The sequence below is a fragment of the Bos indicus genome, chromosome 21 (assembly GCF_029378745.1).
Source record: "Bos indicus isolate NIAB-ARS_2022 breed Sahiwal x Tharparkar chromosome 21, NIAB-ARS_B.indTharparkar_mat_pri_1.0, whole genome shotgun sequence".
NCBI classification, from domain to species: Eukaryota; Metazoa; Chordata; class Mammalia; order Artiodactyla; family Bovidae; genus Bos; species Bos indicus.
Window position 1 is genome coordinate 68,501,129 of NC_091780.1, and position 15,156 is coordinate 68,516,284.

Below are 15,156 nucleotides of genomic sequence, written 5' to 3' on the forward strand. Positions count from 1 at the left end.
CCAGTGTGCTGGGCCTGCTCCCGCCACAGGGCCTTTGCATTTGCTGGAGCTACAGTTATTACAATCACAGCACACGTTATAAAGCATGATTCAGTCAAGACCAGTTAACAGTGTCTCTGGACACACAATAGTGCTAGCAAGACCCTGTTCTGAATTGTACACTAACATTCAGAATGTCATTTATTAATTTTAATCAAGACTACCTCATTTTCTAGTCTTTATTGTTCTGTATGATATCACCTAGCAAAGATTTTTACTTTACAAAATATAGTAACAGCAGCTTTTGCTTACCAATTAGTATGAACAACAGTCATATGGCTATCTTGCAGTGAAATAAAACAGAGCAATTAAGCCAAGAAAGTGTCACAATAGAACCTGAATACCACCATTCTTCTGTGCAGCCCCAGGACCACAGTCTGTGAAATAACTATGGCAACAGCACTTGCAGACATCAAAATCCCACCGAAATTTTGCTGAGAAGTTACTGCCCATCTGTGCAAACACACAAAAAAGCACACTGACAACTGGTTACGTAATTTCCACACAGCAACCTGGTCATATTTTAAGTTTTTATCTTGCTAAAAATTCTGAGTAACTCTTAGGCATATACACTGACATAGACTTTTCAAAGTAGGATGCTGAGAAAGCAAAGATACATTTAACACGTCTGTGCATGCTCAGTCACTCAGTGACGTCCAGCTCTTTGTGACCGTGTGGACTGTAACCCTCCAGGCTCCTCTGTCTATGGATTTCCCAGGCAAAAACACTGGAATGGGTTGCCATTTCCTCCTCTAGGGGATGTTCTTAATCCAGGGATCGAATCTAAATCTCCTGCGCTGGCAGGCCAATTCTTTACCACTGAGCCACCTGGGAAGCCCCACATTTACGTTTAAAACAGAGTCGTCCCCAAACTCAAGATGGCGAAAACTATCGTCTTTTATCAGATAGGTTCACCATGCTGCTGCTGCTAAGTCGCTTCAGTCGTGTCGGACTCTGTGCGACCCCATAGACAGCAGCCCACCAGGCTCCCCCGTCCCTGGGATTCTCCAGGCAAGAACACTGGAGTGGGTTGCCATTTCCTTCTCCAATGCATGAAAGTGAAAAGTGAAAGTGAACTCGCTCAGTCGTGTCCGACTCTCATCGACCCCATGGACTGCAGCCTTCCAGGCTCCTCCGTCCATGGGATTTTCCAGGCAAGAGTACTGGAGTGGGGTGCCATTGCCTTCTCCGAGGTTCACCATGAGATCCTTTAAAATATTAAGCTCCAACTGAGCTAAGCATCAGGTAAAAGTATTTAGCCTAATTCAATTTAAGTCCATGGGGTCGCTAAGAGTCAGACATGACTGAACAACTTCACTTTCACTTTTCCTTTCATGCATTGGAGAAGGAAAGGGCAACCCACTCCAGTATTCTTGCCTGGAGAATCCCAGGGACGGGGGAGCCTTGTGGGCTGCCGTCTGTGGGGTGGCACAGAGTCGGACACAACTGAAGCGACTTAGCAGCAGCAGCAGCACCAGCACCACTAGCAAAATGCCTTGACTATAGCAAACTCCTGTGACTGGCACAAAGGCCAGGAGCAAAGACTTTTGAGTCATATAGTTTTGTTTTCAAACAGCACTCTACCACTTAGTAGCTGGGGGCTCTTACCCAAGTTCTCCATAAAAATGAAGACATCACCATAAAACCCATAGGATGCAACTGTTGTTGTTTAGCCTGCCAGGATCCTCCATCCACGGGATTCCCCAGGAAGAATACTGGGGTGGGTTGCCATTTCCTCCTCCAGGGGATCTTCCTGACCCATGGACCGAACCTGCATCTCCTGACTGGCAGGTGGGTTCTTTACCAATGAGCCACCAGGGGAAGCCCATAGGACACAGTGTTTTAGCACATAATGACAAGCACCATTCATTGAGTGCTTATTACTACTAAATTAAATTGTTGAAGTTAAACAGCTGGAAAACTTTACTGCTGTACTTAATACTGTAGCCTTCAGAAGAGTTATTCCTAAAGACTATTTCTAAGTTCAATAAAACTGTAATAATAAACCTTTCATATTTGCATCTTTGTATGATCGAAGCTTTCCTTTTCCTTCTGTGAACTTTTTGGCACTCCAAAGGTTAGAAATAGTTTGATTATCTTAAATGGTAATATTATCTTTGAATTTTTGTCTCAAAGAAACCAGAATTTAAAAACAAACAAACAAACTTCTCCAGTCCTGAGTGCTTTGTTTACTGAGTTAGGCTATAAAATAAAACCAATCAAAATGACTTAACTGGGTTTCTCGGGTAGTGCTAGTGGTAAGGAACCCGCCTGCTAACGCGGGAGACACAAGAGACTAGGGTTTGATTCCTGGGTCAGGAAGATGCCCTGGAGAAGGAAATGGCAACCCTCTCCAGTATTCTTGCCTGGAGAATCCCATGGACAGAGAAGCCTGGAGCAGCCTGAAGGGCTACAGTTCAAGGAGTCACTAGAATTCTTAAAAAAAAATCTTCTCCAGTCCTTAGTGTTTTGTTTACGGAGTTAGGCTAGAAATTAAAGCCGATCAAATGACTTAATTATGAACAATAACAGCGAACATCCATTGAGCTTCTTCTATCAGTTCTATCATACCAAAATACTCAGGCAGTCAACGCGCTTACTAAAGACTGCCGAAACAAGCGGCAGGTTGTGTAAACCTCCGATGCAGCCAATGAAAATATTGTTGACCCTCATTAAAGTATCTGTCACATATTAACTAATAGACCAAGCACAAATTCTTGGAAAAGACCAGGACCAACTCATTTTACAGGTAAGAAACGGAGGCTCAAAGAAATTTAAGTCCAAAGGTTACAGAGTCACTTACAAGTGGGGATTAGAACCTTAGCCTCTCTGCTTCCAGTTCACTGATTTGTCAATTACATGAAAGCTGATGGTTTCCAAAGGAATCTATTTCAGAACCTCAAAATGTTTTCTACATCATCAAAAGTGAATACATGAAATAACAATGTTTGTTTAATGAGAGCTAAATATTGAGCACAAATTAATGTAACCCACAGCCCATAGTGAGTATGCTGAAAGAGCTCCTAGGACAGAAATAAGTGGAATCAACTAATCACACTGCATGGTGTCTACTAGAGGTAAGGAGTCCCACTGCTAACACGACCGAAACACTACCACCAGCGTGCCTTTCTTACAAATAATACACACTTCAGAGCCACAGAACTTCCTTTACCCAAGTCAACAGTCCTTTGAAAGAGAAAAAAGCACCCTTAGCACCATGCTCCAGATGCATTTCACCTGTGCACAAAAAGCTCCACAGCTGCGAAGCGCTCATTCCGTAGAAAAGAATGACGCGAATGAGCGAGGCAGCTTTTCAGCCTTTTCACGCTCTGAACCAGGCTACTTTTATTAAAATCCTTATTTCTATCAAAGGTGTTTAGGTATGGCCTAAATGATGTCAGGTCCAGAGGTTAGGGACCAGTCAACAAGTCATCTTTAAACTGTGATCCCTTTTCCCCCTGGGAAACTGTTTTAAAATGTCACCCATTGAAAAAAGGTGAATGACCACACATACTAGAATGCAATGATATTTTAATAACAGAAAATTCCAAAATATAACTTTGTTTAAAATTGACAGTCATGAAACTTGATGTAACAAGCAAATTGAAGACCTCTACAAAGACCTTATTGTGTCAGATGAGAACATGGCAAGATACTAATTTCCAACAGCTGAGAGGCTGGCTGCTGCAGTAAATCATCTAATCAATTAAAAGTTGTTACAGATACTACCCACTAATTGCCAATTCTCAAATAAGTAAAATACCATACACTCTAAACCTGTGTTATTCAAGACAGTAGCCACTAAGCTACATGTACTACTGAGCACTTGAAATGTCCTAGTCTGAACTGAGGTGTGCTATATACATAGAACTTCACTGGATTTACACTGGATTCACACTGATTTCAACATCTTAGTACCAAAAAAAAAAGTAAAGTATCACATGAGTAAATTTTTCATATTGATTATATGTTAGTTATAATATTTTTAATATATTGAGTTAATAAAATAAACTATTAAAAATAATACTGGTTACTAGACAAATTTGAATCTCATCTGTGTGGCTCGTTACATTCTTAATGGGTAGTGCTACTCTATATAAACTCTGCAAAATATGATCTAAACCTCCTTCAATGATTCACGATGATGATGATGATGAATATAAAGAAAAATCTTATTTATATCTTGGGTGCACAGTTTAAGATAGTACCAAGTAAGAATGTCATGTCCTTAAAACTTCTATGAAATTTACAACCAACCCCAACTACATTTATAGAGGAAGGACTCAATCTTAAAAGTCGTACTTAGGGAACAAGAAGGAAATGCAAAAGTAAAGACCTTGAAAGTGGGACTAAGAGAAATACCATCTGTTTCTAGAAGGCATTTTAAAATAAAAGCAGTGTGTTTTAAATACTTAATAGGCCTGTTTTTTAAAAACAATATTTGATTATTATGAGTATCACAAAGAAATCTCCCAACTGCCAGCTAAGCAAACTTCTGAAAAGGAAAACCTGGTAGACTAGAAATTCTAATTATGTGGAGCAGAGAAATAAAAAATCTGAATGTATCATATGGAAAATGTAAGCCAAATTCCTTAACAGAGTATTTAAAATGAAACATCATACAATGATGAAATCAGTCAAAACTTTATAGGTGTGCTTCAATATTACTACAGTATCAATTACAGGATTTAGCTAAAAGTGGTTTCAAAATTCCAAAACACCATAATGCCTTTTCCCAATCTAGCCAGTGAGAATTAGGGAGAGAACTGTTTCCAAATGCCTTATCTTGCAGAGGTTAAAATTAGAAATTGACAATTCAGAGCCATATTAACTATAAAAAATATCTGCATGGCATTCTGTTTAACAAGGACTTCTGGACACATCATCCTTTTTGATCCTCAGGACAGCCCTCAGATATTGGTCTGTTTTTATCCCTTCTTTGGAGGTAATTCCAGGCTTGGAGACCTTGACTTGTTCAAGGTCACATTGCTAAAAAGTAGCAGAACCAGTATTGGATTCTGGATCTTCTGATGCTGATCCAGTTCTTTCTTTACAAGACAATCATTCATTTAAAACCAAACATTTAGAAATATAACAAGCTCTGATGCCAAAGAAGGATCTAAGGATCAACTAGGTCAAATCTTAAGACTCTGCAAAGGCAATGCGTTGGAATCAGTTCAAAAAGGGCAGAAGAGATTACCAAGAGACAGGAAATGATTTGAAAGATCAGGGAGAAAAAAAATTCTAATCTAAGTGTCCTTGGGTGCAGCACGGTGGAATAATAGTATTCAAGCAGAAAATGCAGAGAAACTGTACTTTCCCTCTGAAATGGATTTTCAAATGTAGAAATTGTAGGCTAAATTGTTACTTTACTACAAATGCCTTTGAGAATTTTACTTAATATACAGGCACTCAGAAAACCAATACATCCAACTGAGTATCACCAGCCCTTCATTTTTTTCATAAATCAAGACACTTTACTTCACAAAAAGCCAGAATAGAAAAATTATAATTCAGCACCCACGGCTCTTTAGATGGTAGGTAAAGGAAAAGCTCCGCTAGGAGCCTGGCAATCTAACAAGCTCTGTCTGCTAGTAGAACGCACCCTTGAGGGCAGGACAAGGCGGCACCGCACCACAAACGAACCTAGCTCAACCTTCAAAAAGGCGGCGACAGGCCAGATAACGCCAAATGTACAAATCTTGAAGGTACGGTAAAAGGGAATGCCTAAAATGGCTCTCAAAATCCAGTCCCCAAGTAAATTGCTAAATACAACAGGATTTCAGAAATCACTAAAAGGACTACGGAGAAATGTGGGTTTCCAGCGTGGGAACACCACACGGGGGTGCCCACACTGCCGACTCCAAATACGACACCAGCAAATTTCAGGCGGGGTGGGGTGGGGGTGGGGGGGGGACAGAGGCGCCTCGAGACCCTGAAACAGGGCGAGCGCTAAACGACCCCCGCCAGGACGGACGGGGTGGGGAGGGGGGAACTGACCGGCTCCAATCCCACCTCCGGCTTCCCCTCCCGGGCAGCCCGGCCGCGAAGGCTCGGCAGGAAAGGGCCGCGCTGGCGGCCGAGGGGGCGCCGGCCAGGGATCCCCCGCCCCCGGACCCCCGACCACGCCGGCCCCCGCTGCAACCCCCGGACCCCAGGTCCCCGGACCCCCGGCTCAGCCCGCGCTGACAGCCGGCGCCGCCCCACCTGCCCGCCCGCGGCGGGGGGGCGCCGAGACCGGGCGCGCCCGCCAGGCCACTTCCTTCCCCTCCCGCCCGGCCCGCCGAGCTTGCGAGGGCCCCCGGGGGCCGGGAGGCGCGGGAGGAAGGAGGTTTGGCCGGCTGCCCGCGGAGGAAGCCGCCGCCGCCGCCCGCACCCACCGGCATCATCGCGGCGCGGGTCCGCGGCGCCCTCGGCCGCCTGACAGGACGCTCGGCGCCGCGCCGTGCCCGCCGCTCCGGTCGCCCTCACAGGCCGCGCGCCCGCCGCCGCGCTCTCTGGCCTTCACGGGGAGGCGGCGGCTGCGGCGGGCTGCGGAGTCTGGCCGGTTCTGTCGCGGCCGCCGGCGCGCTGCGTCGCTGTCCCGGGACCGGCTGCCGCCGCCGCCGCTGCCTCCTCCGGCCGCCCGCCTCCCGCCGCCAGCCCGCGGACTCTCCTCAGCGCCCGCAGGCCCCGCCCCCAGCGCGTCGCCCCTCACGGGGCCCGCCGCCCCCTCCGATTGGTCCGCCCGCGCCGGGGGCGGGGCATTCCCGCCCCGCCCCGCCCCGCCTCGTTCCCGAGCGCGGCCAGGTACGAGCGCGTCCGCGCTCCCGCGGAAGGCGGAGGGGCGCGCGCGCTGCGGAAGCCGGGCCGCTGCCCCGCCCCGCTGGCCGGCTTGTGGGGCCCTGGCCGTGCGCTGCCGCTCCTCCGAGACCTAGGGCATGGGGGAAACTGAGGCCCAAGGGAGGGAGGACCTGGCCGGGGCACCGCAGCGCGTCTCGGCGGGGCCACGGCTCGAACCCGGGCTCCGGGAGGCCCGGCGCGGGCGGGGCGCATACCGCGGCCACGGCGCGCGCGTGCCCCTCTGACCGCGTCCTGACCCCGGCCTCCCGGCGCCCCGCGGGGCTGCAGGGCTCGGGCTGGAAGCGGGTGGGTGCGCCCCAGACCACGCGTGTGACCTGGCTCCGCATTGCTCAGCACGGACCCACGAGCCGGCGTGGCGTTCGGGCCCTGGGCACCTGTTCCCCGCCACCACCACCTGCTCGCGGCTTCTACGACCCTCCCGGGGCCCTTTCCCCACGGCCAGCCGACCTTCCCGGGCACGTGGCGGCTCTTCAGCCTTGGCATTTCCCGCAGGCGGTACCCCTGGCCTAGGACGCCTGCAGCACCTGTGCCAGCATCCTTCAGAGGCGCAGACGTCCCGGGCGGCACGCAGTCTTCCTCTCCAGGGTCCTCTTCTCTCCTTACGGCCCTGTCTCACCAGCTCCGCGGTCTAAGCGCTTGAGTAACAGAGACCAGGGCTGGGCTGGGGCTGAGCGGACCCTCACTGCCCAGTGAGCGCTCATCCTTTCTGTGCCCGCCACACTGTGCCATTCACTTGAACCCTGATGGGAGATGAGATGGTGACCTGTGCTCTCCACAGGCAGCACTGAAACTTCTGGAGTATCTGGAGCGTAGGGGTGTTTATCGCCCCAAACCCACCTTGGGAGTGGACCATAGAGATGACAGCAGGTGATGTCAGAGGGACGTCTCTAGGGACAGAGATGATCAGAGTCTGTCCCTAGCCTGTCTGCTCCTTTGAGGGGCCTGAGCCGCGGGGTGGGGCTGAGGGACAAAGAGGGGGAGCCACCACCATCCTCTTCTTGGCTTCTTCTTCAGAGGCCAAGGCTGTTGGTTAGTGGTTGAGAGTGTAGACTTTCCAGTCAAACAGACACTGCCTCAGCCACGCCCTCAAGTATGATCTTAGACAAGCTGCACCTTCTCTGTTTATCTCAATTTGCCCATCTCTATAATGGGAGATTACAGAAATAATAACACCTGCCTCCTGGGATTTAGGGAGATTCGGATGAGTATGAAAATCTCCCAACACAGTTTGTGACCCATGGGATCGGCTCTATAAATAATAGTTTCTGTAGTTCTGCTATCCTTAGCAAGCAGGCTTAGTATACAGAGGTGACCCAGGTAATCCCCTGGGAGAGGGACTATGCAGAGATTTTTAAATTTATACACACTGGGCATCAATGGCTAGTGACACATCTCTTCTGGGAGAGAAGAGAGAGCTCTAGGTAATAACAGGAGATCCCAGGTTGAAGGTCAGAGACCTGGTTCTAACTCCAGCCCTGCTTCTGACTCCCCATGTGGCCCCAAGCAGCTTGCATCTCCTCTCTGGGTCTCAGTTTTCCCACATCTAACTGGGGCAAGTCTAGAGTCCATGATTGCTGAGGGCCTTTCAGCTCTGACACGCTCCAGTCCTGAGTCGCGAAGGGGTGGGTACAGGCCAAGAACAGGCTTTGTCAGGGCACAGCAGAGAAGTGCCACCTGGGATGAGATGGCCAAAATGAGCTCACTCTCCCGAGAAGGGGGAGCTAGGCCACTGGGTCCCCACTCTTGCCTGCAGGACCTGTGGGCACCGACAGAGGCAGCTGCCCCACCCTCACACCGAGGTACCCTCTGTCCTCCAGGCAGGCACCCATGTGAAGCCAGGCTGCTTGGTGGCCAGCCACACTGACTCTGGCTAGTCCTCCTCCTCTCCATTCTGCTGCAGCCTCTAAGCACCAGGCCCCATCACCTGGTCCATCATCTGGTATCTAGACCAAGGGCGTGCAGAATTGGCCTCCCAGCTCTGACCTCCACACCCAAAGCATCCCACACGTGGACATAATTGGGTCAAGATAAACACCCTGCCAAGCCGTCTATGTTTCCACATCACCCAGATTAAAGTTCACAAGAAGCCCTTCAGGAGTCACTGTTGATGGTGGGTATGGTTCTTAGGGTGGTGGAAGAAGACGTCTGGGTTGTTCAAAGATGCACAATGGTTCAGCAAAAGAGAGAGTGAGTCAGGCAGGAGATCCTATCCAGCCTAAGCGCACTCGGCAAATCCTCGATAATTGTTGAATGTGGGTGATGGGTCCCTGGGATGTGCTTTTCTCTCTACTTTGTATGTTTGAACTATTTTATATTAAAAATGATTACATATTCTTTCAAGCATGTTAAAAAGCCCATTTGGGGAGAAAGTACAGAGTCAAATTTGCATAAAGGAATTCTTGAAGGACCAAGAACCCTAATAAGGGATTGCAGGCAGGATGCGAACTGTGTGGATTAGGTCAGAGATCAGACTGACCATTTTCACTGCTACTTAAAAAATAAACTTTGGAGCAGCTTTAGATGTACAGGGAAATTTCAAAGATAATACAAAGTTCCCATATTCCTTCCCGGACCCCACTCTGTTTCCCCTCCTTTTAACATCTTACATTTGTGGGTGTGTGCATTCTCAGGCATTTCAGTCAAGTCCAACTCTTTGCGATCCTGTGGACTGTAGCCCACCAGGCTCCTCTGTCCATGGGATTCTTTAGGCAAGAATACTGGAGTGCCTTGCCTTGCCCTCCTCTAGGGGATCCCTGACCCAGGGATTGAACTCCCATCTCCTTCAACTCCTGCACTGCAGGCATATACTGTACTGCTGTACCACTGAGGAAGCCTGTTAGTGTGGTACATTCGTTTAAACTAATGAACCAAAACCGATACATTTTTTATTAACTGAAGTCCACGGCATCACTGATTCAATGGACATGAGTTTGAGCAAATTCAAGGAGATGGTGAAGGACAGGGAAGCCTGGAGTGCTGCAGTTCATGGAGTCGTAAAGAGTCAGACACAATTTAGCAACTGAACACAATACCTTATTTGGGCTTCCCAGCAGGTGCTAGTGGTAAAGAACTGCCTGCCGATGCAGAAGATGTAAGAGACTCAGGTGTGATCCCTGGGTCAGGAAGATCTCCTGGAGGTGGGCATGGCAACCCACTCCAGTATTCTTGTTTGGGAAATCCCATGGACGGGAACCTGGTGGGCTACAGTCCATGGCATTGCAGTCAGACATGACTGAAGCGACTTGGCACATACATTGGTTCTACCCAATGTCCTTTACTCCGGGATCCCACCCAGGACACATTACACTTAGTCATCATGTCACCGTCAGTTCCTCTTGGCTGTGACAGTTCCCTGAACCCTCCTTATTTTATATGACCTGACAATTTTGAAGAATACTGGTTAGGTATTTGATAGAATATTCATTGGAAGGACTGATGCTGAAGTTGAAACTCCAATACTTTGGCAACCTGATGTGAAGAACTGACTCATTGGAAAAGACCCTGATGCTGGCAAATATTGAAGGCAAGAGGAGAAGGGGATGACAGAGGATGAGATGGCTGGATGGCATCACTGACTTGATGGACTTGAGTTTCAACAGGCTCCAGGAGATGGTGATGAACAGGGAAGCCTGGGGTGCTGCAGTTCATGGGATGACAAAGAGTTGGACATGACTGAGCAACTGAACTGAATTGAATGAGAATATTTCTCAGTTGAGATCTGATATTTTCTTCATGATTCGCTTGAGTCTGTGGGATTTGGGGAGGAATATCCCAGGGATAAAAATGCCAAGATCATCACATACTATCAACATGCAGTTCCACTGGTTGATGCCGACCTGCTCATCTAGTCACTATGACTTTTTCTGTTTGATTTTTGAACCAGGTTAATAATATAGGATTTAAAGTTTGAAAATTTCAGTCTTAAGACCTATGTTAGTCTTAACAACAGAAATTTATTTTCTCACAGTTCTGGAGGCTGGAAGTCCCAGCTCAAGGTGTTGGCAAGTGTGGGTTCCTCTGGGGCTTCTCTCCTCAGCTTGCAGATGGCTGCCACCTTGCAAGCCCTCACATGACCTTTTCTCTTTGTGCGTGGTGTCTCTTTGTTCTTGGTGTCTCTCCCTCTTTTTATTTATTTTTAAAACATCTTTATTTATTTGGCTGTGCCAGATCTAGTTGCAGCCTGTGAGGTCTTCAGTCTTTGTTGTGGCATGAAGGATCATTAGTTACAGCATGGGAGAAGGCAATGGCAACCCACTCCAGTACTCTTGCCTGGAAAATCCCATGGATGGAGGAGCCTGGTAGGCTGCAGTCCATGGGGTCGCTGAGGGTCGGACACGACTGAGCGACTTCACTTTCACTTTTCACTTTCATGCATTGGAGAAGGAAATGGCAACCCACTCCAGTGTTCTTGCCTGGAGAATCCCAGAGACGGGGCAGCCTGCTGGGCTGCCGGCTATGGGGTCGCACAGAGTTGGACACAACTGAAGTGACTCAGCAGCAGCAGCAGTTACAGCATGGGACCTAGTTCCCTGATCAGGGGTCAAACCTGGGTCCCCCATATTGGAAGCTCGGAGCCTTAGCCACTGGACCACCAGGGAAGTCCCTCTCCCTCTTTTTATAAGGTCATCAGTCTACTGGGGCTTCCCAGGTGGTGCTGGTGATAAAGAACCCATCTGCCAATGCAGGAGACACAAGTGACTCTGGTTCGATCCCTGAGTCAGGAAGATCTCCTGGAGGAGGGCATGGCAACCCACTCCAGTATTCTTGCCTGGAGAATCCCATGGATAGGTGCCCGGCAGGCTGCAAGTCCATGGGGTCACAAAGAGTCAGACACGACTGAAGCCACTTAGCATGCACGCTAGTCTGCTGGATCAGGGCCCACCATAGGATCTCTGTTTAATCTCGATTACGTTTTTAAAGGCCGTATCTTCAAAGACAGTCACATTCAGAGGTGTGTTAGGGGTTAGGAGTTCAACATATGAATCTTGTGGGGGACACAATTCAGCCCCTAACGAAACAGTTCATAGCCTGGCCCCAGTCGACCTTTTCAGGTTAATCCCCTAGCCCCCAGCACCCCACACCTGGTGTTTATTGTTGTTGTTTGGGGTTTTTGGCTGCTCAGCTTGTAGAATCTTAGTTTCTCCCATCAGAGGTTGAATCTGGGCCCCAGGAAGCAAGAGCTCTGAGTCCTAACCCCTGGGCTACCAGGGAATTCCCACATATCTGGATCTTACATGTCAGCCATCCAGAGGCCGGGCCCTCCCCTCATCCAGGACCCTACTCCTGCAAAGGTGCTTCTGCCAATTTCCTCAAGAATTGTTACCTACTCTTGTCAAAAATCAAATCCTTCCTCTTCTTCAAGGTTTTTCCAGATTCCCCCCAGGAGGACTCAGCTCTGCAACCTTCTCCCAGACTGCTTAGACCTGGCTCACTCATCACAACCTGGAGACACATCTGTCTCCCCCAGGGGCCGGCAGGCTCGCTTGGGTAGTAAGTGTTCACTGGCCTTCTCCCGTGTGCCTAGCGCTGGTCCAGGCCCCGGCAACAGAACCTTGAGTAAGATAGACATGGTCCCTGTCCTCAGGGAACTTATATTCTGGTCTGGGAGAAAAGGATAAATAAGAACACAAGTAAAGTACTCTTCAAATGCTGGTAAGCATATAAAGAAAATGAAATAACCCAGATTCATGTAACAGAGATGGCTGCTTTTGCCAGGAGAAGGTGACATTTGAGATGGGGCTTGGATACTGAGCAGGCAGCCTTCTGGGGCTCCCGGGGAGGGGTGTGTGAAGGAGGAGGAGAGTGGGTGAGAAAGGAAGGCTCTAAGGGGAGCTCTGGGGGCAGCCTGGGGGCGCAGCGGGCAGAGCAGGGCAGAATGGAGGGAGGTGAGGTCAGGTTGGGGTTTGTGGGCCATGAGTCTGGCTCTTATTCTGGGTGGAGAGAAAGACCAGATTGGTGTTTTTCAATGCCCACTGGCCACCACGGGGAGGCTGGCTGGCATATGGCAGGAGGAGGGGGGAGGCCCCTTAAGGGGACTAAGGTGGAGATGCTGGGTGCAAGGAAGGGGTCCCCTTTGGAATGTGCTCTGAAGGGTGGGGCTTGGGAAGGAGAGAAAGGGACCTGGGACAGCCCCGTGCGGGGGCGCGGAGTCAGACCAGGCCCTCTGGTACCCACAGAGCCCCCTGCAAGTAGGAGCCAGTAGATCCCGTGCAGACATCCTGCTTTGTCATGCCCACCGAAGGGCCACACACAAGTCAGGACTCCCCTTCCTCTGAGCAGGCTGAGTCTGCACCCCACTGGGCCCTTCATTGACCCAGCACTGCAGGCAGTCAGGCACGGATGGGGCTTCTCCCCTTCTCGGCACCCCCGCCCCCACAACTGCTGCCCACCCCATCCCTTTTCTCCCCCTGCCCTACTCCCAGCTGGAAACATCCTCACCTCTCCTCTCCATTCAGACCCTTTTCCACTAAAGGGGTTTTTCTAATGTGGAAATCATACCTGCCCACTGCCTCTCAGGGACCCCGCAGTGGCTCCCTCAGGGGGCAGAGACAGAAACATCACTTTGCTGACAAAGGTGTGCTAAGTCGCCTCAGTCGTGTCTGACTCCTTGCGACCCCATGCACTCTAGCCCACCAGGCTCCTCTCCATGGGATTCTCCAGGCAAGAATACTGGAGTGGGTGGCTATTTCTTCCTCCAGAGGATCTTCCCGACCCAGGGATCAAAGCCCCCAGTCTCCTGTGTCTCCTATATCGGCAGGCAGGTTCTTTATCATTAGCGCCACCTGCGAAGCCCGAGGTGGCGGGGGAATAAGTTAAAGCTCTGGGGATTTAGACCTTCCGTGCCCAGGCCTACTCCCCTCTGCAGGACAGGCCCTCCCACCTCCACCCGCCCCAGGCCAACTCCTACCCCTCCCACTCCGCCCTCAGGCAGCCCTCCACCCGCACAATCCCTGCCTCTCCCCTCCCCCCTCCGCGAGTGTGTGGGAGGAACCGGGGGGAAGGAGGCTCTTGTTCCGCCCCCGCGGTTCCCGGGGAAACCGGTTTCCACAAACCTTGGCTGCGAACCAATCGTGGTTCCGTTCGCTCCTCTGGGGCATCAGAACAGTAATATTTTCGGTGATCAAGGTTAGAAAAGAACTTGATAGGAAGGCAGCCAGCAGTCTGTTTCTCGGTTTCGCTCTACTGGACGCGGCCCTGCGGGGGTGTGTCCGCCACGGGGTCCCCCGCCGCCCAGCACCGAGTGGCGCTCACCGCGCGCCCCAGCGCCGCCTCCATCTCGTGAGCGCACGGCAGACCCCGCAGCTGCAGGCCGCCGAACCGCAGCGCGGGGGCAGCTGGGGGGCTGTGCCCATGCCCACACAGGCCCCTGTTGCTGCCACTGGGCCGAGGTGCTGGGTCACCGCCCCGGCGCGGGCGGGGGCGGGGAGCGTCGTTGGCGGAGGGGCGCCCCTGCCCAGGACGCGGCCAGCGCTATATACACCGAAGCCTCGGCTCATCCCTGCGGGCACCTCGTGAGGCCGGTGTCGTTTGAAGCCCAGAGAGGGTTCGTCACTCGTGAAGGGCCAGGGCGCGGGGACCTATAGTGCCCGGGGCTCGAACCTGGCAAAGCAGACGCCGGCCCCGCGGCCGCGGTGCCCCAGGCGCGTTCTGGGAGCCTCCGGGGCTCGCTGCGCCACCGCCTCCGCCTCGAGTGGGCGGGGCCTCCAGGTGGGCGGGGCTTCACCCCAGGTTGGGGGGGTCCACGCGGTACCTTGCCTTGACGGATAGACGCACACACATCACCCTACACCACACTAGATCACACACCCAACACACCCATCTCTCTCTCACACACACACACACCCCTCGTCCTGGTGTGAGGCCTAAATAGCATTCTCCTCTCTTCCTGGGGTCCGCCTAGGGCCCCCGTGGGAAGAAGAGAAGACAGTGCTGGGCCTGGACACTATGGATTCATTCATTTCCGACCTCGACTGTTTCCTCCGTGCTGGCCTCAAGGCCCCAGGTTGCGGTTCGCTGCCTGCAGGAAGCTTGTTGGAGGTCGTGACCAGTGCAGGTTGCGCAATTCCGTCTCCAGGTTTCTGTTCATCCTCAAGCGTCCTGCCCTTGGCGTTCCCTCCTCCACTCCCGCAACATCCTGGCCTCCGTTCCCGCCCAGCCGCTGTGCAGTGGCCCCTGGTCAGCCAGCCCTCCCCGCCCCCCACCCCTCTCTCCCACATTTCAGGTGCTTCCAGTTCCCCCATTATTCATGACGCTGTCACACCAGTCAGGGGCCTG

General features: G+C 51.2%; 1 protein-coding gene across 3 annotated transcripts in view; it reads right to left on the reverse strand.

Moving 5' to 3' along the window:
* PPP1R13B (protein phosphatase 1 regulatory subunit 13B) overlaps positions 1-14,035 on the reverse strand; it is an 83,271-nt gene extending 69,236 nt beyond the window's left edge. Inside the window, exon 1 of one of the 3 annotated variants that reach the window (XM_070775818.1) lies at positions 13,935-14,035. In XM_070775818.1, coding sequence (XP_070631919.1) covers positions 13,935-13,979 — 45 coding nt within the window. In that variant the 5' untranslated portion in view covers positions 13,980-14,035. Of the gene's footprint in view, positions 1-6,419; positions 6,679-13,934 lie in introns of those variants that run through there. The other 2 variants (XM_070775820.1, XM_070775817.1) reach the window with 2 other exon arrangements.
* Positions 14,036-15,156: the final 1,121 nt, after the last annotated feature.